The sequence below is a fragment of the Desarmillaria tabescens genome (assembly GCF_030435595.1).
Source record: "Desarmillaria tabescens strain CCBAS 213 chromosome Unknown EV420scaffold_3, whole genome shotgun sequence".
NCBI lineage: Eukaryota > Fungi > Basidiomycota > Agaricomycetes > Agaricales > Physalacriaceae > Desarmillaria > Desarmillaria tabescens.
Genome location: NW_026848302.1, coordinates 1,468,438 through 1,495,605, shown reverse-complemented (window position 1 = coordinate 1,495,605; position 27,168 = coordinate 1,468,438). Strand labels below are relative to the sequence as shown.

The window sequence follows — 27,168 nt, the reverse complement described above, 5'->3', positions numbered from 1 at the left end:
CCAAGTGCTCAACCTGCCTTTCTTCTTTCCACTGGCGAACCAACACCCCAAACCAGTATCCGCAACGTCAACAGTCTTCCTACTCCGCCGACTAGCAGTCCCGTTATGCAGGCAACGCCCACGAGGACATAGAGAGGGTAGATGAATTCTAGAAGGGATAGGATGGCCCGCGCCGGTGTGAAGACCACGATATTAAGGGTTACTTGTGTGAATACGGTGAGCGGCGCGAAGGCGTAAATGAATACTGGAAGTGGCGAGAAAATGGGATACGAGGCTTTGCTAAGTGCCCAGTGTGCTGCTCGAATACCCGCAGCTGTAGCACCCGATAGAAAAGAGAGATACTGAGAAAAGAGAGGCAGCAGAGGCTTGAGGGCCTCCAATAAAGGAGCATCCAAAGGCACAGTTGGTGAGGAATCCATGGTGGATATGGGGAAAGAGAAGAAAATAGGGGCTTGTTGCTGACGTTATTACACCTAAATACGTTTCATTTCCTTCACATTCACCATGGATGCAGTTGAGCGGGCCAATGTAGAGCGCCAAAAGCGATGGTAAGCAGCAAAGTCTTCGAAAGCACTTTATTCATTGTTTTCTTCAGGGTCAAGGACCAGAAGGTCGGAGAGGGAACGTACGCCGTAGTATACAGAGGTTCACTTCGCGTTCTTGCTTTCATACATTCATACCAATCCTTCTTCCAGGGAGAGAAGCCTCGACTGGACGCAAAGTCGCCATAAAGAAAATCAAAGTTGGTCAATTCAAAGATGGTCTCGACATGTCTGCGGTTCGGGAGGTCAAATATCTGCGAGAGCTAAAGCACCAGAATGTCATCGAGGTGCGTCAGTTTATTTCTTTGTATCTTTCGCTGTCTGATAAGTCCTAGCTACTAGACGTATTCTCGTCCAAGACGAATCTGAACCTTGTCCTAGAGTTCCTTGATTCAGACCTAGAAATGATAATAAAGGATCGGTCTCTCGTCTTTCTCCCTGCAGATATCAAGAGTTGGATGGCCATGACTTTTCGGGGGCTCGAGTTTTGCCATAGAAATTTCGTCTTGCATCGTGTGAGCATTCAACTGCCCTTGCCTACCTTTACGTCGTACTTACGTGCATCTCGCTAGGATCTCAAACCTAACAATTTGCTCATTGCATCTGATGGTCAACTAAAAATCGCCGATTTTGGTCTAGCCAGAGACTTTGCTGATCCTGGATACAAAATGACATGTCAGGTCATCACGCGGTACATGTTCTCATCGTTACGGCCTAGCATGTTCTGACATGCTTCTAGGTGGTACCGACCTCCAGAGCTTCTGTTCGGTTGTCGCTACTATAGCACCGCAGTAGACATCTGGTCTGTTGGTTGTATATTCGCCGAACTAATGCTCCGAACACCCTACCTCGCCGGCGAGAGTGACATGGACCAGCTAAAGACCATCTTCCGTGCACTAGGCACACCGACGGAACAAGACTGGCCTGTAGGTGCCGAATAGAAATAGTCGTATCCTCGTCTCATATCGTTGATAGGGCCATACGAAGCTACCAGACTATGTTACTGTCGGTCAGTTCCCAAAGACACCACTCCGCGACTTGTTTACTGCGGCAAGTCCCGACGCGCTGAATTTGTTGAGCAAATGTCTTATATATGAGCCACGGAGACGTATCAGTGCCAAAGATGTCAGCAGCAGCTCTTTCTGTCGTGAATACCATTGACTGAATCCTATGACAGGCTTTACACCACCAGTACTTCTTTGCCCAACCGTACCCCTCACATCCTTCGAAGCTACCAAAGTGTGCCTCACAGCTAGCCGCCTCTCGACCGCTCGAAGAGGTTGATGCCAATGTTGACATGGACTCCACTGTTTCCAGTGGCAAGAGTGGCTTGACGAAAGCAAGGCCAAAACGTAAACTCAACTCTCCTTACGACGACTCCAAGAGTAGGTCCATTGCTCGACGCTTAGATTTCACAAAGCCGATATCAGGCTCATAGTCAGACGCGTAAAAGAGAAAACTGTCCGCCCAACACCCCATGTTCATTCTTCTGTAACTACTGTAGCTACGATTGTGTAAGATATACAACTGTGATAAAAGGAAAACTGGATGCGATGACGATGATTGCAAGATTGAAGAAATGGGGGAAAGTAGACAGTGAAATTGGGAATTTGAGAATCAAGAAAATAATTTTATCAAGCGCGGGGTGTATCGCAGATCGAACACTTGTCGGCTCCTCCCTGCGTCAACATACAGGCAGAGCATTGCCATTGATCCGGAGCGGCGACTGGATGGTTTCATCCCCGCGGCGGCCCAGTTAAACGTCGCAGCAGGAGCAGCAGGTTTGGGCTTTTCCCGGCGCTCGCCACAAATTTGACATTTCTCCGCGGCAGGATCCTTATTTTTGAGCGTGCATGCATCACAGGACCATTCCCCGGGGGCCGCCTTAGCAGGCGGCTTCATTCCAGCAGCGCTCCAATCAAAGGACTTGGGTGGGGCTGTGGGGGCCGGAGCAGCAACTACAGGGGTCGCAGCTGTTGGCTTCGATGGACCAGCCACCGGAGAGGACGGGAAGGAAAATGTGGGTAGCTCAAAGGTAGATGTAGCCTTCGCCTTACTACGCGCCTCGGTATCCCATGATTCAGACGACAATGGCTTTGATGAAGTGGACGCAAAGCTGAAAGAAGGCAACGACAATGGGGAGACTGCAAGAGCAGCCGCCTTTGGGTCAGACCTACCGGGTGGGGAGCTCACCGTTGGCGAGGACGACGAAGGAGAAGGGGTTGCGGGGAAGGAGAAGGTTGGTGGAGGCATCGCTGCTGGGAAAGGGAATGTACGAACTGGCGTCGCGTTTGCACCAGGAAGAACCGCGGCAGCGAGTACTGGAGCAGGGGGAGGGGAGCTTGGGGTTTCAGGCTGGTAGCTAAACCTTAGCTTTGAGGGTTCTTTGGGGGCATTCGAAGATCTCCCAACACGAGCAGACGACATTGGGGAACCAAAAAGAGAAGGCGCGGGCGGGTTCGATTCGCTGACTCCATTCACCTTGATTTCAGGTTTTAATGCTTCAGCGTCCTTAGAAGGGGTGGAGGTGGTCGTACGGCCATTGACAGTGGGCTTCATCCTCTTGGTGGCTCGCTGGGCTTCATCTTCATCACCTTCATCTTCGACGTCCTCAACGGTGACTCTGAAGGATTTAGGTGCAGCGATAGCCTTGGTAGCCGTAGCAGAGGTGGGCGGACGCGATCGTTTGCTACCCTGAATGAAGACATAAGCAAGAAAGAAAGCTTTTTGTGACGACAACGAACCTTAGGAACAGTGGCTTCGATGATTGCCTGTGGTGAATAAACTTTCTCCTTCTCCTTCTTCTCTTCCACAGCTTGTTTCTTTGGGATGGCAGGCTTTCCGGTTGCTCTCAGTCGTTTCGATTTAGTTGCTCTGATAGAGCCCGGCGTTTGATAAGGGTTACTGATATCCGGTTTCTTGGTAGGCGTGTTATCTTTGATCAATGCTGCCATGAAATTTGCAGCACTGGATTGTTTCTGTGTTTGCGGTGGCGTCTCGGGTGAACCAGGAGAGGTTTGACCCCAGGCTTGACGCAGAGGGGATGGAACAGCAGGCGTGGTAGGCTTGGGAGGGACAAAAGTAGGGCGGAATCGAGGGGTCGAGGTGGAAGCCGGCAGTCCATTGAGTTTAGGCGGACTTCCGTTTAACGCTGGAGGGTTGGCGGACGATATTGAGGAAGTATTAAAGGCTGGGGAAGCCATTGGGGTATCGCGTCTAGGGAACGGAATGGACTTGGGTGTTGTGGGAGTGGCTGACGCGCCACTTGGCTCGGCGAAGGAGCTCCCATGGCCATTAGTCACGCGCCGTCTCTTGGTATCTGCTTTCGTATTGTCCGTGATAGAAGTCAACGTAGAATCCCCCAAAATCAAACGGTCTGGGGTGGCGCGCGACGGCCCAAACGCTGGGGATTGATATCGACCTCGAGGCCGAACCTTGGCGCTGCCGCCTCCCTTCCATCTATAATCCCCGTTAGGATTCTTGCTAAGCATCTTGGTCGGAGTGGCAGGGCCACCGGCCTCAGAATTCGCAGTCAAAGCTGGCGAATTGCCACGGTGTGGCGACGGACTGTTAGAAAAACGGAAGCGTTCCCGTTCCCGTCCTTGGCCTGCAATAACGTTAATATTGGGTAGGATTATAAAACGGGCAAGATGTGACTCACGAGCAGCAGCTTGCATGAGTTTATCAATTAAATTGTCAGCGTCCGCCGCCGGAATAGTCTGGTCGCGTCGATCATGGAGGTAGGCGGCGACACTCTCTAGGGCCGGGTCGAGTGATATCGGCAAAGCGACGGAAACATTTGCGGGCGTGGCAGGGACGGTTTGAGGAAGAACTGGAGGATGAATGGCTGGAGGGGTGGCTGACGCGCCTGAGGTCCTGTCATTATTCGTGTTCGAGGGTTGCGTCGTCTACAGAAGAAAATAGTTGAAAGTGGCACGTAGACAAACAATAATGAGAACATACAACTTGTCCTGCACTCGGTGATGGCTGAGTAGGCGGAGGACTAGAGTCAGCCACCGGTGGTGGAGGCGATACTTCGTCGTCTACTTCCATGTCATCCCTGGACCGCAAAGGGTTGAGATAGTGGAGAATCCCTGACAACGACCACATCTAAAAATTTCAGATAAGTGAAGTTTCAACAAGCAGGAAGATTGTGACAGACAGATTTTTTGGGCGGTTGTGGTCGTTGAGGTTGTGGCTCACGGCGAACATAAGGTGATACCCGATGGGTTCGAGTAGGTGTGCTTCGAATGGCGCTCATGTCGATATCCGGGACGTGTGCTGGGCCTTCAAGCAGATGGTGGAGATGATTTGAGGTAGAAAAGTACAACGCCCAAAAAAACAAGGCTGCGAGGTGTCGGAAGGCCAGCCAAGACAAGACTGCTTTAGGGCCGGTAGTCACGTGCTCACAAACGAAATTGTCACACCTGTAACTGTCACGCGCTCCTCCGTAAACGCTACGATGCCGGAGAAGGTCGTAGAGACAGCATATCCCGTCATTGACACTGACCCTCATGCATACCGGGTCGTGAGATACATGCGCCCCTCCGACTACGGTGCCTGGGCCGCCGTTACCGCTGCTTTTCCGGCCGCCTTTTTCGCTTGGGGTACGGACCAATTACTTCTCTCAGCAGCTTCAAAGATGTTCATGATCTTGCAGAGATGGCGGACCCATCCTCAATGACACAGAAACAATTGAGATTAGGCATGCGCGGAGCTGGTATTCTTGGTCTGTTCGGTGGATTCTTGTTAGCATACCAGCGGTCCAGCCGTGAGTAACATGTTGCATTCAAAGTTATCCGCAATGCTCAGTGGTTCTTCAGTCCGCTTCTTCGGAATGTCCGAGAATAAACGGGAGGAAGAGCTGGATTTGCAGGAACTGACGCAACGCGCGAAGGAAGGAAAGTCGTTGTACGGGGAATCTCCTCAGCCTCAATGGGTCCAAAATGCTGCCCATCAGAACTCCGTATGGTCGCAGTTTAAATTTTGTAAGTTCTGGATTTTAATCTTGTCTTTCCATCTTGTTCAAGTCCTATTTTAGCTGCTATTCCCATGTAAGTTGACGTCGCTTCGGTAACTGCTCGGTCTACTCACTACAAACAGGTTCAACTTGGTCAATCATCCTTACCATGGTACCGATCCTGCAAAGTATGGTGTAACGACAGAAGACACTACGTCAAAGTGAACAGCAAACAACAGTATGTGGCCTTGCTTCGTCTCTCAGTCACCTTAATGACTTCCTATGAAGCGATGGAATGATCCTAATGATAGCGTAGAACAGCTGTAGTGGCGCCTCTCGACTCGCTTATATGCATCTGGAATTCAAATCGGAATAACTTGGAAAAATGTTGAAGTAAGAACGGTTCATTGTCGGTGCCCTGTACGACAGTCAGTGGCAACGGGGTCTTGGCGCAGCAACGACGAATCCTTTAAAAACCACCTACTACTTGGGAATTAGTTGTAACTCACCAATGGCAATTGCTTCTCGCCTTCTCTCTCTGGTAATTCCTGCTCTCGCTGTCAGCGCATCAGCGCTCGATCGTCGAGCTGAAGGTGGTTACATCCAAGAGGCTTCAGGTCTCGCCTCTTTCACCACCTACTCTGGGTGCAGCTCCCCAGGTTTGCTTTGCCCTTGTCCGTTGACTTTGTTATAAACATCCAGCAGCTTGTGGCCAAACAGTGACTGGATACACTGCAGCCATGAATCAACTCGCCTATGGTGCCGCAAGCGGCGATGGTGCAGGTGACGCGTGCGGGCGCTGTTTCGCTGTGACGGGTAAAAAAGATCACTATCATTCATATCTTTGTTGACTTTGTACAGCAACCGCCGATACGTCCAACTCTGGTTACACCGGCCCCTTCTCCACTATTGTTGTGAAGGTCTGAAGTCTTTGAAGTTCTTGACATGTAGTGTGATCCTAAGCAACACAACCCCACCCTCTAGGTTACCAACCTCTGTCCATATACTGACACGGTATGCGCGCTCCTTACTGCCCCATGACACTGTTGACGATGCAAATTCAGGAATGGTGTGGTCAAACCACCAGTAACCCAAATAACTCGCACGGTTTGCCATACCAGTGAGCATTTCCACGGGTTCGGTGTTTGTCTTGTATTGATTGTCTTCAGCTTCGACATCTGCGCAGACGACGGTGCTTCCGATGTATTCTTCCCCTCAGGCCACACTGCTCTTTCCGGGAACTTTACCGAAGTCTCCTGCGATGAGTGGAGTGGAAGTGACGGTAGCAAGCTGTGGGATACCGGTTGCCTAGACGGCGAAACTGCCGATTTCTGGCCTGCGGTTGGATGCGGTAACGTAGGTGCGTGCAATCGTTGTCGTCACCTCTTATAGCATTTGACGTACCCGTTTAAAGGTACCGCCCCTAGTTGAGCTAGGTGAACCAACATCAGCAATGATCTACATGTACAGGAGGAGCTTTAGCGGCTTTCGCATGGTCCTGGAGACTAGTATCCCTCTTAGTACCGTTGATACATACAACTCTTGATTCATTTTGTGATGCTCTATCAGTCCATCGTGAGATTTGAAACGTTTTCAAGTTTCAAGGCACTGTTCAGTACGAGCAAGAAGCGCTCCTGATTTAGTCAAATGTCCGGTCCATACATTTCTGGCGCTGATCTCGAGCTTGCTTCGTACCACCATGTTGGCATTCTCTTACCCCAGATGGAGAACTGCTTTTGGAGCGACTAACTTAGCCGCCAACAACGATCCTGGCTTGAAACTTGGCAAAGCTAGCCTCATTACACCGAACATATTTCTCTCGGATTATTATACAGCTCGTGACGAGAAAGAACTCATCAAACTGGGCATCACCCATGTCGTGTCTGTCCTGGAGCATGATCCTGTTATTCCCAAATGCATCCCAGAGAAGAACAAGCTGAGGATTCAAATCATGGATAGGCCAGACGTTGATATCTTGCCTCACCTCGAGCGAACGACCGAGTTCCTTCGTCTGGCGCTAGAGGAACCAATGAATAAAGTCTTGGTATGGATATCTTCCGACTATAGATTACATCTCCTCATTCTCTACGGGGCTGTAGGTCCACTGCTTTCAGGGAGTCAGCCGCAGCGCAACTGTAGTGTGCGCGTATCTGACCTCGACTGGTATGTCGGCGAAAGAAGCAGTGAAATTCGTCAAATCGAAGCGTGGTATTGTGCAACCCAACATAGGGTTCGCAGCGGCAGCTCGAGATTTATGCCAAACGCTATGCGAATGTATCGCAGTCTCGTCGTGAAAATACGTTTTCGAGGAACATCAAAAAGCTGAAAATCAGTGATGGGGTTGCCGAAAGGATACGGTGGTTGAAAGGCAAGGGCGCAGAGCCTGTCGAAGTACAGGAGGTGAACAAGTGACAATGCTGGCACTTTGACCGTGGATATCACTGGAGCCTATCATTGAATTCAGTAAGCGAGAGCTCAAACCATGGTTATTAATGATGCTCACCAAGTTGCAGTCGTAATTTTGTTCACAAATCAGGATTTAAATCGAGGTCCAGGTCGAAGAATTGTGGTTGAGGAGCACGGAGATCTTGCCTGTACGGGTTCGCCCCGGGGCCCATCTGGTTAGCGTCGGGGCCTTTGGGTGATACGGTTGGTGCTGGATCAATCCATTTTGAGATGCGAAATAGTCTACAAAGTAGGAATAATATACCTCCAATAGAATGTGTTTCTCCTGGCAATCCAAGTGGGGCCTCTGCATTGAGACGACCCCGGCGCATCTTTTCTTCGTTTGGAAAAGGTGGAAAGAACAGTGGTGGAGGAGGCTGGCCAGGCAGGCTCAAGTCCGGCATGTTGGGAGGGGCAGAAGTAAATGCGCTTAGGCTCTGTGCATAAGCCAGCAGCTCAGGATACGGAATAGACCCTACACAACTGTGTCAACACCGCTGATACCATAACAGAAAGAGAATAACGCGCCTTTCTTTGCATTTTCAATGGCCTGCACCCGTTCTTCGCCTTCCTCAATCATGGCCTCCAGCTCGCGTTTCTCCCTTTCGAGTTCCATGCATATTTCTCGCCATCGAGCATCGAGCTCAAGGATCTCATTTTTCAGTGCTTCTATCTTTCTTTGTCTAATTTGATGCGAATGCGCAGTGTTCACAGCAGAGGCCAGAGCCTGGTCGCAGGCAAGAAAAGCAGAAACTGGTGGAGGTGGCGGCGGTGGTGGTTTCGTGACAGGTGAAAGTGAAACGAACAAGGCCTGCGATAGTGTTTGAAGGTCGGTCAAGGGGGCAAGAAGAATAGAGGACATGGACGAGGCATCGTCGCCTGTGGTCATGGTCGTCGTGGCCAAAAGTAGTATCGCGTCGGCTGTTTACCACGATGTCATGTCACATTTGAACCACTACCCCGAAGAATCCTACGCGCTAACGGAGAATGGCCAGCTCCACGATACGAACAAGTACCACACTACGCAATACCAGGACGGCAGCTCCATCGACTGGCTGTATGAAGAATCCCTAGAACGAGAACGGACACAGGCGCAGCGCTCACAGCACGGTATACGCGGCCTCCTCCTTCCATGGATCGACTCGGCTCGAATGTGGCTGGTGGTAGTCTTGACTGGCATTGGAATAGGCCTTGCTGGAGCATGGCTAGACGTTCTCGTCAAGTGGTACGTTGCCTTTCTGAGCAGCCTCGCGAATATTAATGCAAATGAAACTTCAAGGTTGGGTGACCTCCGGGAGGGCCGCTGCACGTACGGTTTCTTCTACAATCAGAATACTTGCTGCAGTGGACTGGATCGTACGCACCACATGTTTGCTCGTTGCGACTAGGTCTAAAGTTTACCTTAGCGGGAGAACTATGCAGAGAATGGCGAGCATGGAGCGAAGTATTCAATATTCGCTATATTTTTGCGCAGTCTCTGTTGCACTCCTTCATCTATGTATCTCTTGCTGTAAGCAAACCTTGACCCCAACGTCTGTGGCTATATGAAATCCATTCTCGTAGGTCGCATTTGCAGGAAGCGCAGCAGTCTTGGTGAAGACCTACGCTCCATAGTAAGCATCGCGTCTACATTCCCCCGATGGCGCTCATAACTTCTTTCAGTGCTTTTCACACCGGTATACCTGAGATCAAAGCTGTACGAACGTCACCATACACTCTCATATGAATACGTCTCAAGAGCATATAGATTTTAGGCGGCTATATTCTGGATGCCTTCCTAACACCATGGACTCTTCTCATCAAGGCCCTCGGTCTAGCATTAGCGGTGGCCTCTGGCCTTTCCCTCGGTAAAGAAGTGTGCAACATTCATCTTTCTTTGGATGTTTTCAAACTATGGTTGTAGGGACCGTTAGTCCATGTAGCGTGTTGCATGGCTTTCCTTCTGTCGAGGTTCTTCAAGCAGTTCAGAAATAGTGAGGTGCAAAAACGAAAAATCCTGGCTGCAGCCGCTGCCGCAGGTGTATCAGTAGCCTTCGGTAGTCCTCTTGGGGGTGTTCTATTTGGACTTGAAGGTAATCTCACTTATAATATAGCGCGACTTTGAAAGCTCATCTGCCTTTACAGAATTGGATACCTTTGCAGGTGAAAGTGATGTGTTGTGGAGAGGTTTCGTAGCATCAGCCATAGCCGCCGTTGCCTTGCAATACGTAGATCCTTTTGGGACCGGGAAACTTGTGCTTTTCCAAGTTAATGCCCTATTTTGGAATCTTTTTACCTCACTAACTTGATTATATTCAGGTTACGAGTGTGACAGGAGATACATGGAGAGCCTTTGAACTTGTGAGCCCAACACGAATCCTAACTCGTATGTGATTGACTCTTTAAGATTCCTTGGCTTGGATTGGGTATCATTGGAGTAAGCGTTGTTCACTTTTTATGAAATCCATGTTTGACAGTCTCTAGGGAGTCGCAGGGTCTCTGCTAATCAAGTTCAACGTCGAGTTTGCCTTGTTTCGTAGAAATTCGATCCTGAATGAGTGGCCCGTCGTCGAAGTGGTGGGTGTAAGCGCGTTTACCGCTGCTATTAGTTACCTGGTAGGTGGTTTCACTTCTTATACGTGATTAATGTAGACCATAGCATCTTCTAGGTTGTCTTCGCGAGGTCTGTCAATCATCCGTCAACGTGGTCATTGTTCCTCAGCGCGACGTTTCGCAGAGCCCAGACGTCCGAGCTAGTATCCAATCTTTTTCAAGAATGTGACCCGTCAAAAGGCGACTACCATGGTCTTTGCAAGTGAGCGGAGCACCCTTCTTATCTGCAACGTGCATTGATGGTTTCTCAGTCCAACAGCATTGTGGGAGAATGTTTTTCTTCTGATTCTAACAGCGATCATCAAATTTGGGCTCACTGCTTGGACCTTTGGAATGATGGTACTGCTCCTTTATTAACTCGGGCCCGATGACTTTTGGACGTCGCAGATCCCAGCGGGAATCTTTCTTCCTACAATCGCGATTGGTGCATGTCTAGGAAGAGCAGTTGGTCTATTAACGTACGTAGCTTCCATTTATTCCCTACAAATAACCACGTTCAACGTACGACAGGCAAGCTTTGCACAAGGCATATCCTACGGCATGGATGTTTTTGTCTTGCCCTCCGGACCCTACAGTTCGCTGTGTTTCTCCGGGTTTTTACGCAGTGATTGGCGCCGCTGGCATGCTGGGCGGTGTCACTCGTATGACAAGTTGGTTGCAGATTCGCTTCTTCATATCCGGACTAATATCTCCTACAGTATCTTTGGTTGTCATTCTATTCGAGGTAATCAATGTCCTGTTTCTTTGCGCATGCACTCATTCTTCTAGTTGACGGGTGCACTTTCGCATGTTTTACCTATCATGATTTCTGTCATGACAGCCAAATGGGTTGGGGACGCCTTTGGGAAGGATGGAATCTATGCTGTGTGGATAGCAATGCGGAAGTATCCATGGCTAGCGCCTGGTGATTACAACGACCAAGGAGAGACCGGTGCCCGTATTATGAGGCCAGTAGAGAAGCTTGCTGTCATTGAAGACGGTCAGTGCACTCCTATGACACTCGGTATGTTTCTTTTTCATCTCTGTGGTGGGATGGTATTGTTCAATCCTACGAATTAGGCAACCTTCTTAGTACATCGACCTTTCACGGTTATCCCGTTGTATCACAAGGAGAGTTGATGGGCTATGTAACACGCGATCAGTTAAAATCAGTCATAGGTGGGTCCTATCGGAGCCATTTCTATCTCATGTTTATGATTTTTGGTGACAGATTACCTCCCCGAGGAACAGCGATCTAGAAAATGCGTATTTTACCCCCAATTCACTCGTACACCAGAGGACAGTATCAACCTATCTAGCGTTCTTGAACAGTCCATCATGCAGATTCGGAAGGAAGTCCCTCAGGAACTAGTCGTGAAGATGTTCCAGAAATTGGTAGGTTTCCAATAATTCTTCTATGGCCAAAGCTAAAATAATATGCTGCGAAGAACCTCCGACATATATTGTTTACTCAAGAGGGCAAGTTAGAGGGTATGGTGACAAAGACAGACGTGGCTGCTTTGTTGACGGCATGAGTTTCCTCATACTGGAGCGCTTTCTCCTCACAATCCCCTGACGTTGTGACATGTCATTTATATAATAGACGGAGCCTGTTTGTACATCATCATTGACGCGTCTTATGCCTGTCTTCATGCATTCATGTGCAACATATATACATGGATTCTAATTAATTTGCCTACAAGAGTCCAGCTGCCAGAAGCTCCTTGTGCCACGATAGGGGAGACCGGCAATTCCCGAGAGGTTACCACGGACCCACTTTCAGAACGCGTCTTTGGACCTCCTTGTGCTCCTGCTCGCCCTCCTTTTTCTCTCTTTCGACGACCCATTCCATTCTCTACCATGTCGCACTACAGCACCAACGACGACGTCTTCGGCTCAAGTTCCCAGTTTCTTTCACCGCCAAAGCCCAAAGCTTTACACCGCAAATCGCCTTCACGACAAAGCCTGAATCCACGTCGTTCGACGGCCTCCTTGCGGAGTGTCTCTAGTCTCTCGCACGCCATGGACGACGACGCTTCCAATGGACGCTTCTCGTTGGCCCATGAACTCGCAGTAGCGCTGATGCCAGAGCCAAGCGCAGGCTCCATGCTCCTTGCCGAAGAATTCGGAATCGAGTACGACGAAGGAGCTGAGGGTATAGATCAAACCCCCCACCACGATGAAGATCCACATCTCACTGCTGGCGGTGAGCCACTGACATTCGCATCCGAGTCAGATTCACCAGCCAATACCCCATTCGATGACATAGACGATTCCCATTCCGTGTACGACCCTATTCTCGACAGTCCGTCAGCTAATAAACAACGACGGCCGGAAAAGAAGGATGCCATGGAAATACTATCCGAAAACCTAGAATCCACCGATAAATTCCTCTCACATTTGCGGCGCATTGACGTTGACATGGGGTCTTCAGCGTCACAGCAGCCGGCTTTGGAGAAGATTGCAACAGATGTCATACGTAGAATTAATGACACCGTTAGGGATCGGGAAGGCCAGGTACGGGAACTGTTGGAGTATGAAAGAGAGCTACGGAAAATTGCTGGAGAGGTCGGCGGGAACGATGTGCTCGGTCAGCTGGAAGAGTTTACGCCGCCAGATGACCTTGTAGATGGGAAGCCGCCTGTAGAATTGCCTCACTCGGAACCGCGGCATTTGGATACCGTGGAGGAAGAACATTTTGCGAACCTTTCAAATTCTAGCGAATGGGATATGGATCCTGAACACCGCCATCTAGGAGATTATTCCGACGACGAATCTGATATTCCATTTTCGCCTTTGAAAGATTCCTTCCCGCCACCGCCTGCAATACACGGTCCTGCTACACCTGCTGTGACATTACCACAACTAGCACATCTGCGCTCCTTCACGACCTCCCTTGTCAGCTCCCTTTCTACCATCTCTGAGCAAGCACAGGTCAATGGTGCAGCTACAACAGAAGCAGGTCGGAAGATACGAGCGCTAAAGAACAAGCTAGGAGGGTGGCGGACAGAATGGGACAGCGCTGAAAGAAGTCGACAGAAGATTGAACGATGGGAGGCAGGAATCATAGACGGGCCGGATTCCAGCGGGGAAAACACGCCCGTCACGTCGCCAACGCGTATTAATGGGATGAAGAGAACAGATGGTCGCCAAGTCGTTCGCGAGCACTTAGACGCCTTTCAGCTCGCTTTAACAGACGCGGGTGTGAAGACTCAAGCCATCATGGCATCATAATGGGCTATTTAACGCTTGTGTAAATTTTCGTCTTATTGCTCTGCATATTTCACGGCACATCTTCCTACATTTTTATACTATTCTGCTCTACTGTACGATCTCATTACATATAGCACACTTTACTCTTTAGAACCGTAACTACTGGCTGGGTTCGCATCCATGTCGTGTAGCTTCATACTTATCTGGTAGATGGAATCGATACCCGTCGCGTTAACCGCCGCACTTAATCCTGTTGACCTGATTAGATTTGCGGCGACTGTACGGAAATTTAATACTAACCAATTAGTTCTGAAAGACAGAGAAGCGCTTCAGTCTCGGTGCCGAGATCCAACAGAATACTTACCGTGCATCGACGGCTTCTTTTCTGACAGCACGCTTGGAATCATCTAGAACTTTCACCAGCTCTTTGACAACTTGCGACTTGTAAGGATGCAAGATATCATAACGGACAATCTGCGGCAGGATGGCCAGATATCGGGTTGCTGCGATTCTTACTCTCTGATAACAATATTATGACCATGAAGCTCGAACCGTTAGAAAAATTCACATACCATCGAAGGCATATCCTGAATCCTACTGTTCTTCAGCATCTTGGATATCAATGATGGGACATGTTCGGCGACCAGGCTTTGTTCAGGCGTATCTCCTTCTGCAGCAGCAATGAATGTGTCAATGACATTCACGTGTGTACTTTCATCGGGAAGGTCGAGACCGCGTAATAGAAGAGGTATTAACTGAAGGTGACATTAAATGACCGACACCAGGACCAAGAGGAAGCGACTTACTGTAGGCATCTGTTGTGAATATAATGATTTTGATATAGATTTAATGAGAGATGCTAGGGCTACAAGATTGGATATTTGTTCATCAGGTTCTAAAGGGATTATTAGTAGTCGCGGTCGAGAATGGAAGATGCCTGCCTACTGCTTGCGTCGTTTGCCCCGGTAATGATACGGGGTAAAATCTTGCTAACGAATCGTTGCACGTGTAAAATCTAAAACGGTTCTAAGTGAGAGTAGATACTCAGTAATTGTCCACTTGCCTTGATGACTGCGTGATTGCTCTTCGACAGCACATCACCAGGTTCAACAACTTGTCCGATTGCCTTGGCTGCATCCCAGCCAATACTCTCGTCCCCGAACACGCCAAACAGGCGGTCAGAAAAGTCAAGAGTCAGCGGATGGCTCTGAACCAGGAGCGCTTTACAGATCTGGTATACTGTGAGTACAAGGATAGAAAGGTAGGACATGCATATTACATGGACCCAGGCCGCAACACCTTGCTGGCGCTGAGGTACTGTCAAGGCTGTATCGGAACAGTCTATTTGGTGCGAATGTCTCAAGCTGTTGAGTGAGGAATCCAGAGGCATCTGCTCGGCGATTAACGACATATACTCTGTAGAACGAGGCGTAGACTTTCCTGCAGTATGCTTGTTAAGAATAGAAGCTAGGATCTTCCAAGCAGCTTCTCTCTGTATGTCATTGTCCGCTGTCGTAAGACTCCACTTCAAAATATCAGCTTAGAAAGTCGTCCAAGGAAGGGACAGGTATAGGAACCTAAAAAAGCCATAAATTCATTGCGAGGGCTAGAAATGAGAAAGCTCTATACTTCTTTTGGTGCTGCAATGACTTGCAGCGGCAAATAAAAGGATCAGATTCTTTATCGGTGTAGAGGCAGATTCCTATATCTAATCAGAACGCAAACCTAGATGGAGAAAAGGATATTCACCTGGAATGGATGTATCACTACATCGACGGGAAGTTTTGGTTGCCCTTCACAGATACCGGCGACATTTCCCGAAAGAAACGCAGAAAATACGACAGCCATAAATATTTGATATTTCCTTCAAAGGCCATCAGCATAAAGTACAAGTCAAATTGTTCGGGTCTTACTCCACCGTTAGGCATTGAGTCACTAGACTGATAATATCCCCAGCAACGAGGATCAGCCTAGGATCTGTGGCTATCACATAACCACCATCAGAGTTCAGAGCTGAATAGATAAAAAGGTTGAATAGTCTCGGTACAAGTCGGTCGATGTATTTAGGAACATCAACGTGCCTCTCGTCGACTTTCGATGACATTGTCTGGGCAATGGACTTGAGGATGGCATGCGCATACGCAGCGCGAGGTTCCAAGTCAGCCTCGATATCTGTAGAAGAACAAAGAAGCTCGACTCTCGTAGTCAACCGTATCATGAAGACCTCGAAAAGCTCTGGTTGCTGGCAGAGAGTGCTCAGCGCTGTTAGAACACGCCGGTATTTTATGCGATCTGCGACTGCGTCCCTTGAAGGAGGTCGGTCGGGAAGGTCGTTGAATAAAAGAGGTAGAGTTTGGTCAACCACATGATGGGGAGATATAGTAGTTATAGTTGTCAACAATTTCAGTGTATCACTACAGGTTCAAAATTAGATTGGGCGCAAATCGAGACAGTCCCTGCATACCTTTCGTCTTCATTTTCATCGCTGTTTCCCTGCAGAACCTCATTAGTCTTATGGACGACGAAGCCGAGTTCTTCATCTGTGAGTAAATTTTTCGTAGATACCATTCCCAAAAGACAGGCCAAGGCAGGTCGCCTGAGAGAGCTAGTTTGGAGACCTGTAGTGACAATGCCAAGGACTTCATCTTTGTAGAGTAACAACGGAGGCTCCGTGACTTCCGACTGTTGGAGGTTGGAAACGGAATCCCTTGCCGCAGCGATGAGGTCCGACAGCAGCAATAGATCAGATAGTCGACTGGTTGTCTCCTCAAGTGTAACGAATAGTGTAACTAAATGTGGTGCCGTCTTCGAAATAGTGTAACGGGCAACGGAAGCTGAGAAAGGGGTTTAGCTGGAAGGAAGGAGACACTGGAATGAAGAGACTAACGGGTAGTTGACATAAAAGCACAAAGAACCTTGATCGCAGGCCTCGCCTGACTTTTCTCCGGTTCACGAAGGATTTTGATACACTCTTCGCATGCGTCTTGAGCCAGGCCTTCGATGTCTGTTTTCGAGTCGTCTTCCGCCTTCGAGTCTGCCGAATATATGGTCTTTACCAAAGATTGCGTACAGCTCAAGGCCATGTCCGCAGTGATGGTATCGGTCGGTTGGAATATCTATTCACGGCAGTATTGGTTTCGATCCGCAAAGAAAAATGCCCGGTTCCCACCTCCAACTTGAGCGCATTCCAAATTTCACGCGCAGAACTCCTGGCCAAACCAGCACCGTACACGGGGAAACATTCTGACATGCTCTGCAATGTATCCCTCTGTACAGAATTCCTTCAATCAAACTCTTGAGCAACAAGAAACGTTGGAAGCTACCTTGGTCATAGGCGATCCGGCTGTAAGCTTTTCCAAGAAGACAGGTATAGCCATTGGGCCAAACGCAGGTGTTGCACTCAAGCAGCGGCTTTGGGCCTAGTAAATGAGTGTGGCTCAAGTGGAATTCAGCGGACTTACCGAAGATTGCGTTTGAGGTCATCAGCACTGATACCGTAAGGGTCATTTGGAGGTGGTCGGAACGTGATGGGAAAGTAACAGAACGTTATGTTGAAGAAACCCTCCACAAAATCAGATATATCAAACTCGACGAGAATTACTCGTGCGATTGCGAATGCGACCAAAAGATTTCTTGGATCCTTTTCGCCATCTGCGAGGGTGATATAACCAACCAAGAATTCCTTGTTCATCCGCTTTAGAGCTTAGATATTGTTAGTCGCGAAAATTTCCTTTCAAATGAAGGCTCACCATCTCTGTGACGCGCCATGAAATTGTCAATGATGGAATACACGACCAGCCGTACTGACTGGACGAGTACTTTCATTCTGACGTATGTGAATAAACTGCAGTCACGATTGTCAGGTTCATTCGCCTGATTGGATCTCTCAGACTCACGCTTTGATAATGACGGGCACATCTTCATTTGTACAGTTGTTAAGACGAGAAAGTGAAAGCAGTCCTTTCAGAGCAGGTATTATTGTCTCCGTGTCCTCTAGTTTGCTGCAGTAGAACGTCACAAGGACTCGTACTGAAGAAAAATGAGTCATTGCAGACCAGATATAGGAGCGATGTTCAAACCAGATTGGCGATTTAATTTTTCTGGGGGACATCGGTCCAGTACCAAAGACAGGAATTCAACGCCTATATGACGAGTATGAACGTTCAGAATTCATATCTAGCATTGCAAGTATTACCCTTGGTGCGAAGATTATCTTCTTCAGAAGTTAAGTATTCTCCCAACGCCTTGCACGATATTCAAAAGGGACGTTCGACCATCAGAGACCTCTTGGTGAAACATCAGAATAGACGAACCGGTAGCAAGGAAAAGCAAACGCACCAGACACCGTCGCTGCAACCTCCTCGTCCCTACCAGACGCCATCCATGTATGCACAAGCCGCTCTGTCGATTCCATCGAAGTCAGAGGGAAGAAAGCCGGAACCACGTGCAACCAACATTTTTGTCATCGACCACCACGACGAGCAGGTCCCCAGTCGCGTCTGCAACTCTCGGAGAAGGCGCCGACGACGCGTCTCATGCTATCTCTGGGTGCACAGGCCGTTCGATGTATCAAAAAGCATCGTACCCCATGGCTTTCCCTGTACTACTCGACATCCCGCAAGCCACCGCCTACAGATTTGCCCAAGGATAAATGGAACTACAATACGAGTCCGCTCTTCAGCCCTATCGTCAAGGACACCAGCCAGTACCCCATCGTCACTGCCAATAGCCTCGAGTCGAATACGTTGGCACCACGCAGTGTGAAAATGCTCGCTCGGGATTTCATTGAGGATTCTCTGTACAATCCGAACTATGGCTATTTCTCAAAACAGGCTACTATTTTTGATTCCAAGCAAACACTTTTTATCTTCTCAAAGCTCCGAGATTCGACGGAATTTGAAGCGGAGGTTGCCAAGAAGTATGCCGCATATGAGGCGGACCAGCAGTTGTGGCACACGCCAACTGAGTTGTTCAAGGTCGGCATACTACTCCTTTCTATATTGTTTCTCTTCTCTGACGTTGTAACTTAGCCTTGGTATGGCCAGGCTATTGCCCAGTGCCTCGTCTCGGAGTACTTACTAAAGTACTTTCCTTACGAAGACTTCATCATATACGAGATTGGCGCTGGGAATGGAACCCTAGCCCTCAACATTCTGGACTATCTCCGTGATGAATATCCAGACGTATACGAGCGTACCCGCTATACCATTGTTGAAATCAGTGCAAACCTGGTTGAGCTTCAAAAAGCCAAATTGCACGATGTACATCCCTGCGTGAATGTGGTGCATAAGAGTGTGTTTCATTGGGACAAACGCGAGCCTGCTCCGTGCTTCTTCATGGCCATGGAAGTCATTGTAAGTTGATGCTTGTTTCAAATAGACACTCGACTAACGTCGCCCAGGATAACTTTGCACATGATGTTATTCGATACGATATGGAGACTCTAGAACCATACCAGGGAATTGTTGTCGTCGACGATGACGGTGACTTTGAAATGGTCTACACACGCGTTCAGCGACCCGTTGATATCAGCGTTCTTGGAATTGCGCAAGACTCTCGCACATCCTCCACCTATCTCCAAGGTGTTCCGGTCCTCACAACTGTTGCGAAAGATATACCGCACGCTCCCTTTTGCAGCAAACATGTCTGTAGAGGAATACATCCCAACGCGCCTTTTGAGTCTCATACGAACCCTGCGAAACCATTTTCCCCCGCCACCGACTCCTTTTGTCAGATTTCTCGCATCTTCCTGAAACTATTTCCGGCGTGAACTCTCCCGTTGTTCAAACGCGGTTTAAGAACACGACGATTGCCACTGATACACTCCTCGTCCGGCCGGGGGCTTTCGACATATTCTTCCCTACCGATTTCGATAGGCTCAGAGGACATGTATGAGTACACTCTATCCCAGCCACCTACACTATCGCGGCCATCTTCCGACAATTTCCTACCCTCACGTTCAACACCGTTGACAGCGCATTCCTTGTCCTTGTCATTGGGGGCTGACTATTTTTCATCCAGTCGTCGGACGGATCGCCGAACGCCTCTCGACTGGAGTGACAGTCCGCAAGTGGTTTGCCGGTGGGAGAACGAAAATCAAGCGTGTTCACGCATGCCGAGTTTTTGGAGACAGTACGCAGACCTTTCACAGACTCGACTGCGCAATGGGGAGAATCCCTATGCTTGATTTCTACAAGAATGTCAAGTTTTTGTTTTGAATAATGGGATTTGCAATAAATTATCTTGTACATTTCTCAATGAGTCTCAAAGAAACCAGAGCCGATGGTAAGAGATGAATATGTGTGTGTGCCAACTTTTTCCCGAGTGGGGTAACTTTGATCGCGGTGGCCAAATGTGGGGTACACATACTCCGACCGGCATACCCACGGATGTAAGACGCCTGACGCGTGGAAACGTAGTTCTTATTCCTTTGCTACCGCCATCACTTCGTCTTTACTGGGCCGTATCTTTATTTCTGAAGACATGGTACGTGTTCACCTACGGGCTTCAGAGTCACCCAAGTTGAGACATGTTCTCCAGTCTGCTTACCCCGCACTTGTCATGGGATCCCTCTGTGTCTTTGGAGGCGTAACCGGGTTCGCGAGGACACGTTCAGTACCGTCAATAGTCGCCGGCGTCAGGTAACACTTCATGGCCCGTTGTAAGCACAAAGTGTTGAATATTCGCCAGTGTTGGCGCTCTATACCTGTGGTCGGCGGACAGCATCCGCAAAGGGACACCCAATGGCTTGGAAGGCGCACTAGGTCAGGCTCTGCACGCCAACTATAGAATTCGCTGATCACCTTCTCAGGCGCATCTGCACTTCTCCTTCTGTCTTCTCTACCAGCGAGTTGCCAAAGGACCCGTGCCTGCCATCTTGACCGTTACCTCTGCCTTGGCCGGAACTTGTAAGTTTCATCTGCGATCCGCAGGACTCTTCTTCGTTTCTCAATTCCTGTCCCAGACTATGGAAGAGTCGTGTACAATCTGAGGCAGTAATTATGAATCAAGTCTATCAGCTGACACCAACTCGCATTCAGGTCTCAGTTGTATTAGCACTTTTGAACGAATATGCATTTGCCTTGTTCGTTCACCTTGAACTTGTTGCAAATCAAGTACCTCCTGAATGCGATCGATGATCGTGTACGCCAGGCTCGGCCGACGCTTTGCCCGAAAGATGACCCAGTCCTTCTACACGTGACAGCAGGTTCCAAGCTTTTCTAGCATCCCCATACCCAATAAGCACCAGGAAAACACCCAGGATACACCATAAGAAACTGGAATACCAGAGGTGAACATATCGGCGGTCGGTCGGCAAAACGATCGCGCAATTTCAGTCGTCATAATCCGAGTCATCTTTTTGAACCCATCAAGAACCCATTAGCATGTCCAGCCTTCGTTAGTACCCTCAAAGTCGCGGCTCTCCTCTCAACCGCACTCTCAGGAAATGCTCGTGAATGCAGCTGCTGAAAATGCACTGGGCACTCTAGGTATGCCCCCTTCTCACCCACTGGCAGCTTGCCACGATTAACAAGCAACCCCCAAGGAACGGTCTGTTGGACTATCCAACTGTTACCACAGATCTGGAAGACCTGGCGTGAGAAATCCACCGAAGGGCTCTCACCCTGGCTCGTGTGTGTTCTTCATCTTATCGTTATCGCTCTCAGCCTGACAGATCTTATCCTACCTAGCCTTATCTGGGGCCTTACTGCTATATTCCTAGGGGTGTACGCCATCGTGCAAAAGCTCAGCATCGCACTCATAGTACAGCCCCAACTTTTTGGAACATTATCCTTGATATCATGGGGACAGGTACCGGCCCTTCCTTAGTTCCCCATATTCCATCTGACATCCTGTGCAGTGCCAATACTACGACAACAACTGGTCTATAAAACGTTCAGTCCTTGCGGTCGTATCCATCGTCTCCCTAATAGGCGGTCTCCAAGCAGGAATGGTATTCGCCGTGCGACCCTCGTACGAACATGGAAATCACCGCGGTGTTGATTTCTTCGGTGTCTTCGCCTCAGTCATGCTCTCCGCCGGCCTTTTACCCCAATTTTACGAGATTTATAAACACAAGGAAGTCATCGGGATTTCGAAACTCTTCATGCTGGTTGATTTGTTGGGAGGTGCGTCCACTTGAACCCGCATATACCCAGGATTGACACTGTTCTAGGTGTTTTCTCTCTGCTGTCCTTGGTTTTTAGAGATACCTTTGATGTCCTTGCAGGGGTTGCATATAGCTTGGTCGTCGTAAGCAATTCCCACAACGGTTATTTCTCTCCAACTCATGCTGCCTAGGTTCTGGACGGAGGAGTTATACTACTAGCAACGATTCTCAACCCTCTCGCTCACAGACGGCGGCAACGTGCTGAAGAGGAAGCATTGGAAAGCGGGGTCGAAACACCAACAGCAACTTCGACTCTGGAGAAACATGACTTTGATCCTAGTCCCTCGGAAAAGGTACCCGTGTAATGATTAGATTGTATAATGTCTACAACGTAAGCTTAATAAATAGAGACGACAACAATAATAGATCCTCCCTCGTCATACTCGTGTACGCTCCTCATCCGTGTTACTGCTGCTCTCGTCCGTTCCAAGTTTTGAGTGACCACGCGAGCTAGAGGTATAGGTCATTTCGTCGTCGTCAAACAAAATATTGTCGTCTTCCTCCCCACTAACAACACCGCCTCTGCTCAAAGATGAAGGCGGCATACGCCGGGGTCTGCTTGGAGGAGCATTGACAAAGTCTGCAAAGCTAGAAATGGAATTTCCAGTGTTGGGGGTGCGAGCTGGCGTGCGGTAGAAATCTTCTATCTCTCCCTCCTCTTCGTCGCCGAGTCCCAGCGATTCGTAAGCACGGTTAGCTGAGAAAGACGTCGGGCCAGCATGCTGCCTCGACCGCGAAAGCAGACGATAGGAACCTTTTCGCAGGTGCGTTGCATACGAATAGACAAGGAGGATGAAATAAATCTTCAAGTCTGGGTTAGGCCGGGCCACAGGACAGAGACCGAGACGGTTTACCTTGGATAACCACCCTAGCGCGATGACCGTAGCGGCCATTCCCTTCTCGTGATTCCATATCTTCATAGCGGCCTCTATGCGCTCTGATTCACTAAGAGGCTGACCGGCCATGATCGCGCCATTGATGATTTCAGTCTGAGCAGGCGAGTTCGCCTGGCGACTGCCATCATGAGGCGTCTGAAACCACCAGGTAACAGCAAAAAAGATTGTCCATGATGTTGAGAAGACGTGGTCGGCGAAGTATAGGTGTGCAAAGTATAAGGTATGCTTGGGGTCTTCCTACGGTAGCGCCACAATTCAGGTCCGACGCGGGGTAATAGAGCGCGATTCTCACCTCCTTGACAGCGTTGAGCCCCCAACTAAATGCCAGCAAGGCGACGACGGAGTATATGTACAAGCTGAGTTGGGCAAAGGAACCACCGGCACCAGTGACGACGGCAATGAGACCATATACTCCAGCAACCTTGTTCAAGAGCTGTGTACCGTCAGATTTTAGGCGCTGTACGCTGTTACGGACGACGTACAACGAACATAAGGGCGACAACGACGCCAGTTTTTATGTCAAGGAGGCCGAGGAAGGAGCTGAAGGGCCATAGCCGCCATTCAGGACGGAGAGTAAGTTTCATGACGGGTGGGAGTTGAAAGAAAAGGAAGGGGTATTACATAACGCACCTCACCTTCGACTGTACCAACAAGGCTATTTTTTTCTTCGACACTTTTTTATTCTGTATTTCATGGCCAACTACTTTTCGAACCATTCGCAATCTCGTTTTCTCGCCAATTCCTCATCACCAACGGCCACCCAGCAGCCCCAACAACAGCAACCACCACGTTCTCGCCTGCCAACATCGAAACACTTTTCAACCTCCGTCGCAACGAATTCTGTTTCTGAGCGTTCTGTTTCAAAGGAAAAAGTAACCAGCAGTAATGGGTCGTCAGTGAATGGCTCTGCGAGCGTACACCCTCTGAGAAACACGTATGTTCGTGATCTACCGCCTGAAATACGATTTCGGTCCCTGACATTTGTTTTTAGGTGGGTCTTTTGGTTCCGGCAGCAAAGAGCTCCTGGGAACAAGATTGCGAGTTACGAGGAGGGTATTAAAAAGATCTCTGCTTTCAGCTCGGTGCGTCCTTCCCGCAGTCCCCAGTCATTCGCCGCCGAACGGTGCACAGGTAGAGTCCTTCTGGTCTCTATGGACACACTTATCTCCGCCGTCATCGCTGCAACCCACGACGGACTACCTGCTGTTCCACAACGGGATACGACGGCCTGTTTGGGAAGATCCGTTGAATCTGTCCGGAGGCAAATGGATAATACGACTAAAGAAGGGCGTGGCGGACCGGATCTGGGAGGATCTCGTCCTGGCGATTATCGGAGACCAGTTCGATGTTTGTCGTCCTTCGGAGGATGCGGTGAAGAATGCCGGGGCGTCTGATGGTGAGGATGGACAGACGGAATGGCCGGAGATATGTGGATGTACGATCAGTGTGAGGCAGAGCGAGGATATTGTCAGCTTGTGGAACCGTATTGACGGTGACATCAAGCTTCGAGAAAAAATAAGGTATGTCGTGAAACTTACATGTCTGTTGAAAGGCTAACATCCAGTCTAGGGATACGATACGGAGAGTACTGCACCTGCCTCCTACGACTGTAATGGAATACAAGTCGAATAATGGTACGAACCTTTCTCTCCTCCAGGTTGCATGACCTTATATTCCCTTCCAGACTCGATGCAGGACAAGTCGAGCTTCCGCAATTCTGCAATCGATAGGACACCGTTGTCATAACGCATTTTGTCAATCATTGTCTACAGAATAAATTTAGCATTTAATGTCACGTGAGAGAATGACGCATGTCTTTCAAATCGTCTTCATGAATTATCAACCACTGCGCTAAGTCAGAAAAGCTCATAACCAGTGCATGTCATTCTCCCCGCTTTTGATAATCCGCACAGCATCCCGCTTTCCGTATATAGTTCGCACTTCTCTTCCACTTTTTCTCCACTCTCGAACAATGACTACAGTAAACAAGACAGACGACGAATGGAGAGCAATCCTCTCCCGAGAACAGGCACGGTACCTTTAGCTTCTATAAGGGCCGGCACTGACAATTCTTTCAGTTCCGTGTACTCCGTCAGAAGGGCACTGAACGCCCTGGAACGGGCGAATATAACCACCACAACGAGGAAGGAGTCTACGGTTGTGCTGCTTGCGGGACCCCGCTGTACAAGAGCGGAACCAAGTTCAATGCACGTTTATGTTTCATATACTATCATCTACATTGTACTCACATGTGCACAGAGTGGCTGCGGTTGGCCGGCGTTCTACGACGGTAAAGATCTAACGCGTAATACCCATTTACGACGCACTGACACTTCGTTCAGCCATCCCAGGTGCCGTGACCCGCCATGAAGATAAATCTTTTGGCATGACACGTATCGAGATAACATGCACCGCCTGTGGAGGTCACCTTGGGCATGTATTCAAAGGAGAAGGATTCAGTACCCCCAGTACGTCATTTGATCACACTATAAAACTGCTATTCAACGTTAATTCTAGCTGACGAACGGCATTGTGTCAACTCAATATCCTTGAATTTCTCCAAGTAGAGGGTTTGAATGTTGTATTTCTGTGCAATAATGCAATCAGGATGGTTGTTCCGATATTGAAGTTTGGCGAAGAGCAATACAAGCGGATGTGATGACACAGATAGTTCATCCCGTTTTGTACATCAGCTACAGATTACAGAATCTTCTGAGCATCGAAGAACAGGTTCAGTGATCACATTAACTATCCTCCTCGTTAAGCTCGAAGTTCTGGGTCGTCGATAGCATTGCATATACCCAAGCACCAAGTTCTACTGCGAGAAGCACATTGTTCCCAGTAGATGGCAGAATTTCCAAGTGTCTGGAAAGGTTCCTTCGGGTCCGCTATTGATTGTGACATACGCGATTATCTGCAACAGCTAATGAAACGCCGTCAGTAGTTATAAGTGACGCTAGAAGCAATAACGCGCACCAGAACGAGTCGCAAACAGGCAATTTAATAGCGTATTCCGCTGTCAGTCCGCCTTTACATGTCACAGGGCATCCAAGCACCATCCATATTCTCTGCATCTTCGGCAGATAGACCGTCAATGAACACACCTCCCCTCCTGTTCTCAGGTGAAATGTCAATACCGATATGGGAACAGACTTTGAAGAACTCTGGCGGCATCGGGGAGCGTATTCCCAATTTGTAACGCTTATTGGGTCCAGAGGACCTAAATCTCTGCATTGGACACTTAGTTAGACCGTCGACTGGAAATGACCGCAATGAAGCACTTGCCTCCATAGCGACATAAGATGAGTGCAAGAATAACCTGTCTTTTGGAGCACAGCGAATGGGAGGTATCTGAGAATACAGTCTCTCTCCGAGAATGGGAGCTGCAACACCGTCATCAGTGGGTTCGACCCGACAGATTTCTTTGGACAACACACCATTCAGAATCTTGGCGAGATGGAAACGAATCTGGTGTTTATGCCCCGTCAAGAGATTCAAACGCAACAGCGACAACTTGTTAGCCTGCATTCTGACATATAAGCAACTTGGAAGGCACTTTCCCAGCCTACTCATTATACGCACCGAAGCAATTAGTTCCCACTCAGTGATACACGCTGAATCTGATGCCTTGCCCTTTGACACATATCCATCTCGGAGCTGCAGTGCCTGCGATATGACACCGTTCGTCCCTGGTAACGCTTGAGGAGTAGAATGGACCAAGGCGAAATACTGTTTATCGATCTTGCGCTGCTGAAACTGGCGAGATAAGTCACGAGCCATGTCTGTAGAGCGAGCAAGAAGAAGACATCCGCTAGTTGGCTAACGTCACGGTCAGAAGACAGAACTTGGATCAATATATCAGATCGCTCACTTTATCCAGTCGGTGAACAGGAAAGAGAGGTCCGTCAAGTCTATGCTTAGTTTGTATTTCTTGAATGAATTCTTCAGTATGAGAATGCCATAGCTTTGAACAGAGCATGCATACCACACAAAAACTTCTTGAGCTGGTCGTCTTCCTTTGAAGAAGCTTGGCTCACTAGGCCTGGCGGCTTGTTGATAACAACGACCCTCTTGTCTATGTACAGGACATCATTTCGAGGTAGTAGTCCCGAGCTCTGCCTCGTTTTCCGCACCAGAGCTGCGAAGCCAGGCCTCGTCATGGACGAGTTCGTAGAAGGGGTCGGAACTCGGGCCGAGAGAAAATTCGATTCCTTTCGGTCCGGTTAGCCGAGACTTAGCTTTTGAAAGTCACTGCTGATTCAAGTTGAACGTTGAACGTTTGAACATTGAGATAAGTAACTAGGTTTATGTCCATAAGTTGTTCGGTGGTGCGGCCAACTTATCAGCTACTTTCTCCGTGCCCCTGTTACC

At 48.9% G+C, this 27,168-nt stretch overlaps 17 protein-coding genes across 17 annotated transcripts; 11 read left to right on the top strand and 6 right to left on the bottom strand.

Annotated features, from left to right (window-relative positions):
• Window positions 1-8: 8 nt before the first annotated feature.
• Window positions 9-419, bottom strand: EV420DRAFT_1636256 (uncharacterized protein; the record flags this gene model as incomplete). Its single annotated transcript, XM_060476563.1, has 1 exon — window positions 9-419. The coding sequence occupies one exon, from the start codon at window positions 417-419 to the stop codon at window positions 9-11; it is 411 nt and encodes a 136-aa protein (XP_060337822.1).
• A 49-nt stretch (window positions 420-468) lies between these two features.
• Window positions 469-2,070, top strand: EV420DRAFT_672948 (kinase-like domain-containing protein). The gene is made up of 8 exons (XM_060483024.1): window positions 469-548; window positions 596-645; window positions 696-829; window positions 878-1,057; window positions 1,115-1,233; window positions 1,282-1,468; window positions 1,518-1,667; window positions 1,720-2,070. Exons 1-8 carry the CDS (start codon window positions 505-507, stop codon window positions 1,978-1,980), a joined length of 1,125 nt encoding a protein of 374 aa, XP_060337821.1. The 5' UTR covers window positions 469-504; the 3' UTR covers window positions 1,981-2,070.
• Window positions 2,001-4,899, bottom strand: EV420DRAFT_673053 (uncharacterized protein). Its single transcript, XM_060483026.1, has 4 exons — window positions 4,705-4,899; window positions 4,506-4,652; window positions 3,287-4,450; window positions 2,001-3,236 (listed from the first exon to the last, which is right to left on the bottom strand). Exons 1-4 carry the CDS (start codon window positions 4,801-4,803, stop codon window positions 2,160-2,162), a joined length of 2,487 nt encoding a protein of 828 aa, XP_060337820.1. The 5' UTR covers window positions 4,804-4,899; the 3' UTR covers window positions 2,001-2,159.
• Window positions 4,900-4,961: 62 nt separating this feature from the next.
• On the top strand, window positions 4,962-5,895 carry EV420DRAFT_672593 (NADH-ubiquinone oxidoreductase complex I, 21 kDa subunit-domain-containing protein). Its single transcript, XM_060483021.1, has 6 exons — window positions 4,962-5,149; window positions 5,203-5,313; window positions 5,366-5,530; window positions 5,584-5,596; window positions 5,646-5,740; window positions 5,791-5,895. Exons 1-5 carry the CDS (start codon window positions 5,005-5,007, stop codon window positions 5,725-5,727), a joined length of 516 nt encoding a protein of 171 aa, XP_060337819.1. The 5' UTR covers window positions 4,962-5,004; the 3' UTR covers window positions 5,728-5,740; window positions 5,791-5,895.
• On the top strand, window positions 5,781-7,110 carry EV420DRAFT_672599 (endoglucanase V-like protein). Its single transcript, XM_060483022.1, has 7 exons — window positions 5,781-6,161; window positions 6,208-6,318; window positions 6,364-6,422; window positions 6,487-6,516; window positions 6,567-6,622; window positions 6,672-6,862; window positions 6,917-7,110. The coding sequence occupies exons 1-7, from the start codon at window positions 6,014-6,016 to the stop codon at window positions 6,931-6,933; spliced, it is 612 nt and encodes a 203-aa protein (XP_060337818.1). The 5' UTR covers window positions 5,781-6,013; the 3' UTR covers window positions 6,934-7,110.
• EV420DRAFT_1507790 (protein-tyrosine phosphatase-like protein) lies at window positions 6,842-8,211 on the top strand. Its single transcript, XM_060471393.1, has 6 exons — window positions 6,842-6,862; window positions 6,917-7,070; window positions 7,108-7,546; window positions 7,602-7,715; window positions 7,741-7,965; window positions 8,016-8,211. The coding sequence occupies exons 2-5, from the start codon at window positions 7,060-7,062 to the stop codon at window positions 7,912-7,914; spliced, it is 738 nt and encodes a 245-aa protein (XP_060337817.1). The 5' UTR covers window positions 6,842-6,862; window positions 6,917-7,059; the 3' UTR covers window positions 7,915-7,965; window positions 8,016-8,211.
• Window positions 8,028-8,836, bottom strand: EV420DRAFT_1700334 (vitamin-D-receptor interacting mediator subunit 4-domain-containing protein; the record flags this gene model as incomplete). The annotated part of the gene is made up of 3 exons (XM_060479484.1): window positions 8,028-8,158; window positions 8,213-8,422; window positions 8,452-8,836. 3 exons carry the CDS (start codon window positions 8,834-8,836, stop codon window positions 8,028-8,030), a joined length of 726 nt encoding a protein of 241 aa, XP_060337816.1.
• Window positions 8,837-8,885: 49 nt separating this feature from the next.
• EV420DRAFT_1260876 (Cl-channel protein) lies at window positions 8,886-12,053 on the top strand (the record flags this gene model as incomplete). The annotated part of the gene is made up of 21 exons (XM_060467033.1): window positions 8,886-9,172; window positions 9,227-9,303; window positions 9,354-9,457; window positions 9,511-9,560; window positions 9,610-9,643; window positions 9,695-9,802; window positions 9,851-10,019; window positions 10,072-10,193; window positions 10,246-10,287; window positions 10,334-10,363; window positions 10,411-10,542; window positions 10,596-10,609; window positions 10,664-10,741; window positions 10,791-10,878; window positions 10,927-10,997; window positions 11,050-11,189; window positions 11,238-11,263; window positions 11,308-11,542; window positions 11,599-11,697; window positions 11,750-11,913; window positions 11,967-12,053. 21 exons carry the CDS (start codon window positions 8,886-8,888, stop codon window positions 12,051-12,053), a joined length of 2,157 nt encoding a protein of 718 aa, XP_060337815.1.
• Window positions 11,773-13,847, top strand: EV420DRAFT_672730 (uncharacterized protein). Its single transcript, XM_060483023.1, has 2 exons — window positions 11,773-11,913; window positions 11,967-13,847. Exon 2 carries the CDS (start codon window positions 12,178-12,180, stop codon window positions 13,750-13,752), a length of 1,575 nt encoding a protein of 524 aa, XP_060337814.1. The 5' UTR covers window positions 11,773-11,913; window positions 11,967-12,177; the 3' UTR covers window positions 13,753-13,847.
• A 244-nt stretch (window positions 13,848-14,091) lies between these two features.
• EV420DRAFT_1617335 (ARM repeat-containing protein) lies at window positions 14,092-18,145 on the bottom strand (the record flags this gene model as incomplete). The annotated part of the gene is given in 21 exon segments (XM_060475223.1): window positions 14,092-14,250; window positions 14,304-14,486; window positions 14,538-14,626; window positions 14,677-14,746; window positions 14,795-14,962; window positions 15,011-15,030; window positions 15,050-15,147; window positions 15,168-15,270; window positions 15,382-15,433; window positions 15,481-15,595; window positions 15,645-16,145; window positions 16,196-16,565; window positions 16,619-16,847; window positions 16,901-16,999; window positions 17,055-17,142; window positions 17,193-17,433; window positions 17,481-17,575; window positions 17,628-17,760; window positions 17,811-17,873; window positions 17,927-17,965; window positions 18,070-18,145. The coding sequence occupies 21 exon segments, from the start codon at window positions 18,143-18,145 to the stop codon at window positions 14,092-14,094; spliced, it is 2,991 nt and encodes a 996-aa protein (XP_060337813.1).
• Window positions 18,070-20,001, top strand: EV420DRAFT_1507763 (S-adenosyl-L-methionine-dependent methyltransferase). The gene is made up of 7 exons (XM_060471392.1): window positions 18,070-18,132; window positions 18,187-18,707; window positions 18,762-19,085; window positions 19,133-19,240; window positions 19,284-19,460; window positions 19,616-19,787; window positions 19,872-20,001. Exons 2-7 carry the CDS (start codon window positions 18,267-18,269, stop codon window positions 19,916-19,918), a joined length of 1,269 nt encoding a protein of 422 aa, XP_060337812.1. The 5' UTR covers window positions 18,070-18,132; window positions 18,187-18,266; the 3' UTR covers window positions 19,919-20,001.
• Window positions 20,002-20,041: 40 nt separating this feature from the next.
• On the top strand, window positions 20,042-20,824 carry EV420DRAFT_1507762 (uncharacterized protein). The gene is made up of 3 exons (XM_060471391.1): window positions 20,042-20,217; window positions 20,272-20,372; window positions 20,422-20,824. Exons 1-3 carry the CDS (start codon window positions 20,215-20,217, stop codon window positions 20,528-20,530), a joined length of 213 nt encoding a protein of 70 aa, XP_060337811.1. The 5' UTR covers window positions 20,042-20,214; the 3' UTR covers window positions 20,531-20,824.
• A 200-nt stretch (window positions 20,825-21,024) lies between these two features.
• On the top strand, window positions 21,025-22,400 carry EV420DRAFT_672174 (uncharacterized protein). Its single transcript, XM_060483019.1, has 5 exons — window positions 21,025-21,221; window positions 21,278-21,543; window positions 21,593-21,860; window positions 21,908-21,984; window positions 22,033-22,400. The coding sequence occupies exons 1-5, from the start codon at window positions 21,179-21,181 to the stop codon at window positions 22,204-22,206; spliced, it is 828 nt and encodes a 275-aa protein (XP_060337810.1). The 5' UTR covers window positions 21,025-21,178; the 3' UTR covers window positions 22,207-22,400.
• Window positions 22,197-23,425, bottom strand: EV420DRAFT_1326109 (Inositolphosphorylceramide synthase subunit Kei1-domain-containing protein). Its single transcript, XM_060468747.1, has 4 exons — window positions 23,280-23,425; window positions 23,090-23,230; window positions 22,756-23,034; window positions 22,197-22,704 (listed from the first exon to the last, which is right to left on the bottom strand). Exons 1-4 carry the CDS (start codon window positions 23,379-23,381, stop codon window positions 22,279-22,281), a joined length of 948 nt encoding a protein of 315 aa, XP_060337809.1. The 5' UTR covers window positions 23,382-23,425; the 3' UTR covers window positions 22,197-22,278.
• A 64-nt stretch (window positions 23,426-23,489) lies between these two features.
• On the top strand, window positions 23,490-24,543 carry EV420DRAFT_1636244 (eukaryotic translation initiation factor 4E class II; the record flags this gene model as incomplete). The annotated part of the gene is made up of 5 exons (XM_060476562.1): window positions 23,490-23,731; window positions 23,789-23,879; window positions 23,929-24,317; window positions 24,367-24,431; window positions 24,482-24,543. The coding sequence occupies 5 exons, from the start codon at window positions 23,490-23,492 to the stop codon at window positions 24,541-24,543; spliced, it is 849 nt and encodes a 282-aa protein (XP_060337808.1).
• Window positions 24,544-24,769: 226 nt separating this feature from the next.
• Window positions 24,770-25,364, top strand: EV420DRAFT_1617331 (peptide methionine sulfoxide reductase msrB; the record flags this gene model as incomplete). Its single annotated transcript, XM_060475222.1, has 5 exons — window positions 24,770-24,826; window positions 24,876-24,997; window positions 25,059-25,087; window positions 25,140-25,265; window positions 25,315-25,364. The coding sequence occupies 5 exons, from the start codon at window positions 24,770-24,772 to the stop codon at window positions 25,362-25,364; spliced, it is 384 nt and encodes a 127-aa protein (XP_060337807.1).
• Window positions 25,365-25,470: 106 nt separating this feature from the next.
• EV420DRAFT_672197 (pseudouridine synthase) lies at window positions 25,471-26,998 on the bottom strand. The gene is made up of 7 exons (XM_060483020.1): window positions 26,783-26,998; window positions 26,669-26,727; window positions 26,380-26,616; window positions 26,235-26,319; window positions 26,083-26,180; window positions 25,774-26,025; window positions 25,471-25,720 (listed from the first exon to the last, which is right to left on the bottom strand). Exons 1-6 carry the CDS (start codon window positions 26,955-26,957, stop codon window positions 25,828-25,830), a joined length of 852 nt encoding a protein of 283 aa, XP_060337806.1. The 5' UTR covers window positions 26,958-26,998; the 3' UTR covers window positions 25,471-25,720; window positions 25,774-25,827.
• Between the last annotated feature and the right edge of the window lie 170 nt (window positions 26,999-27,168).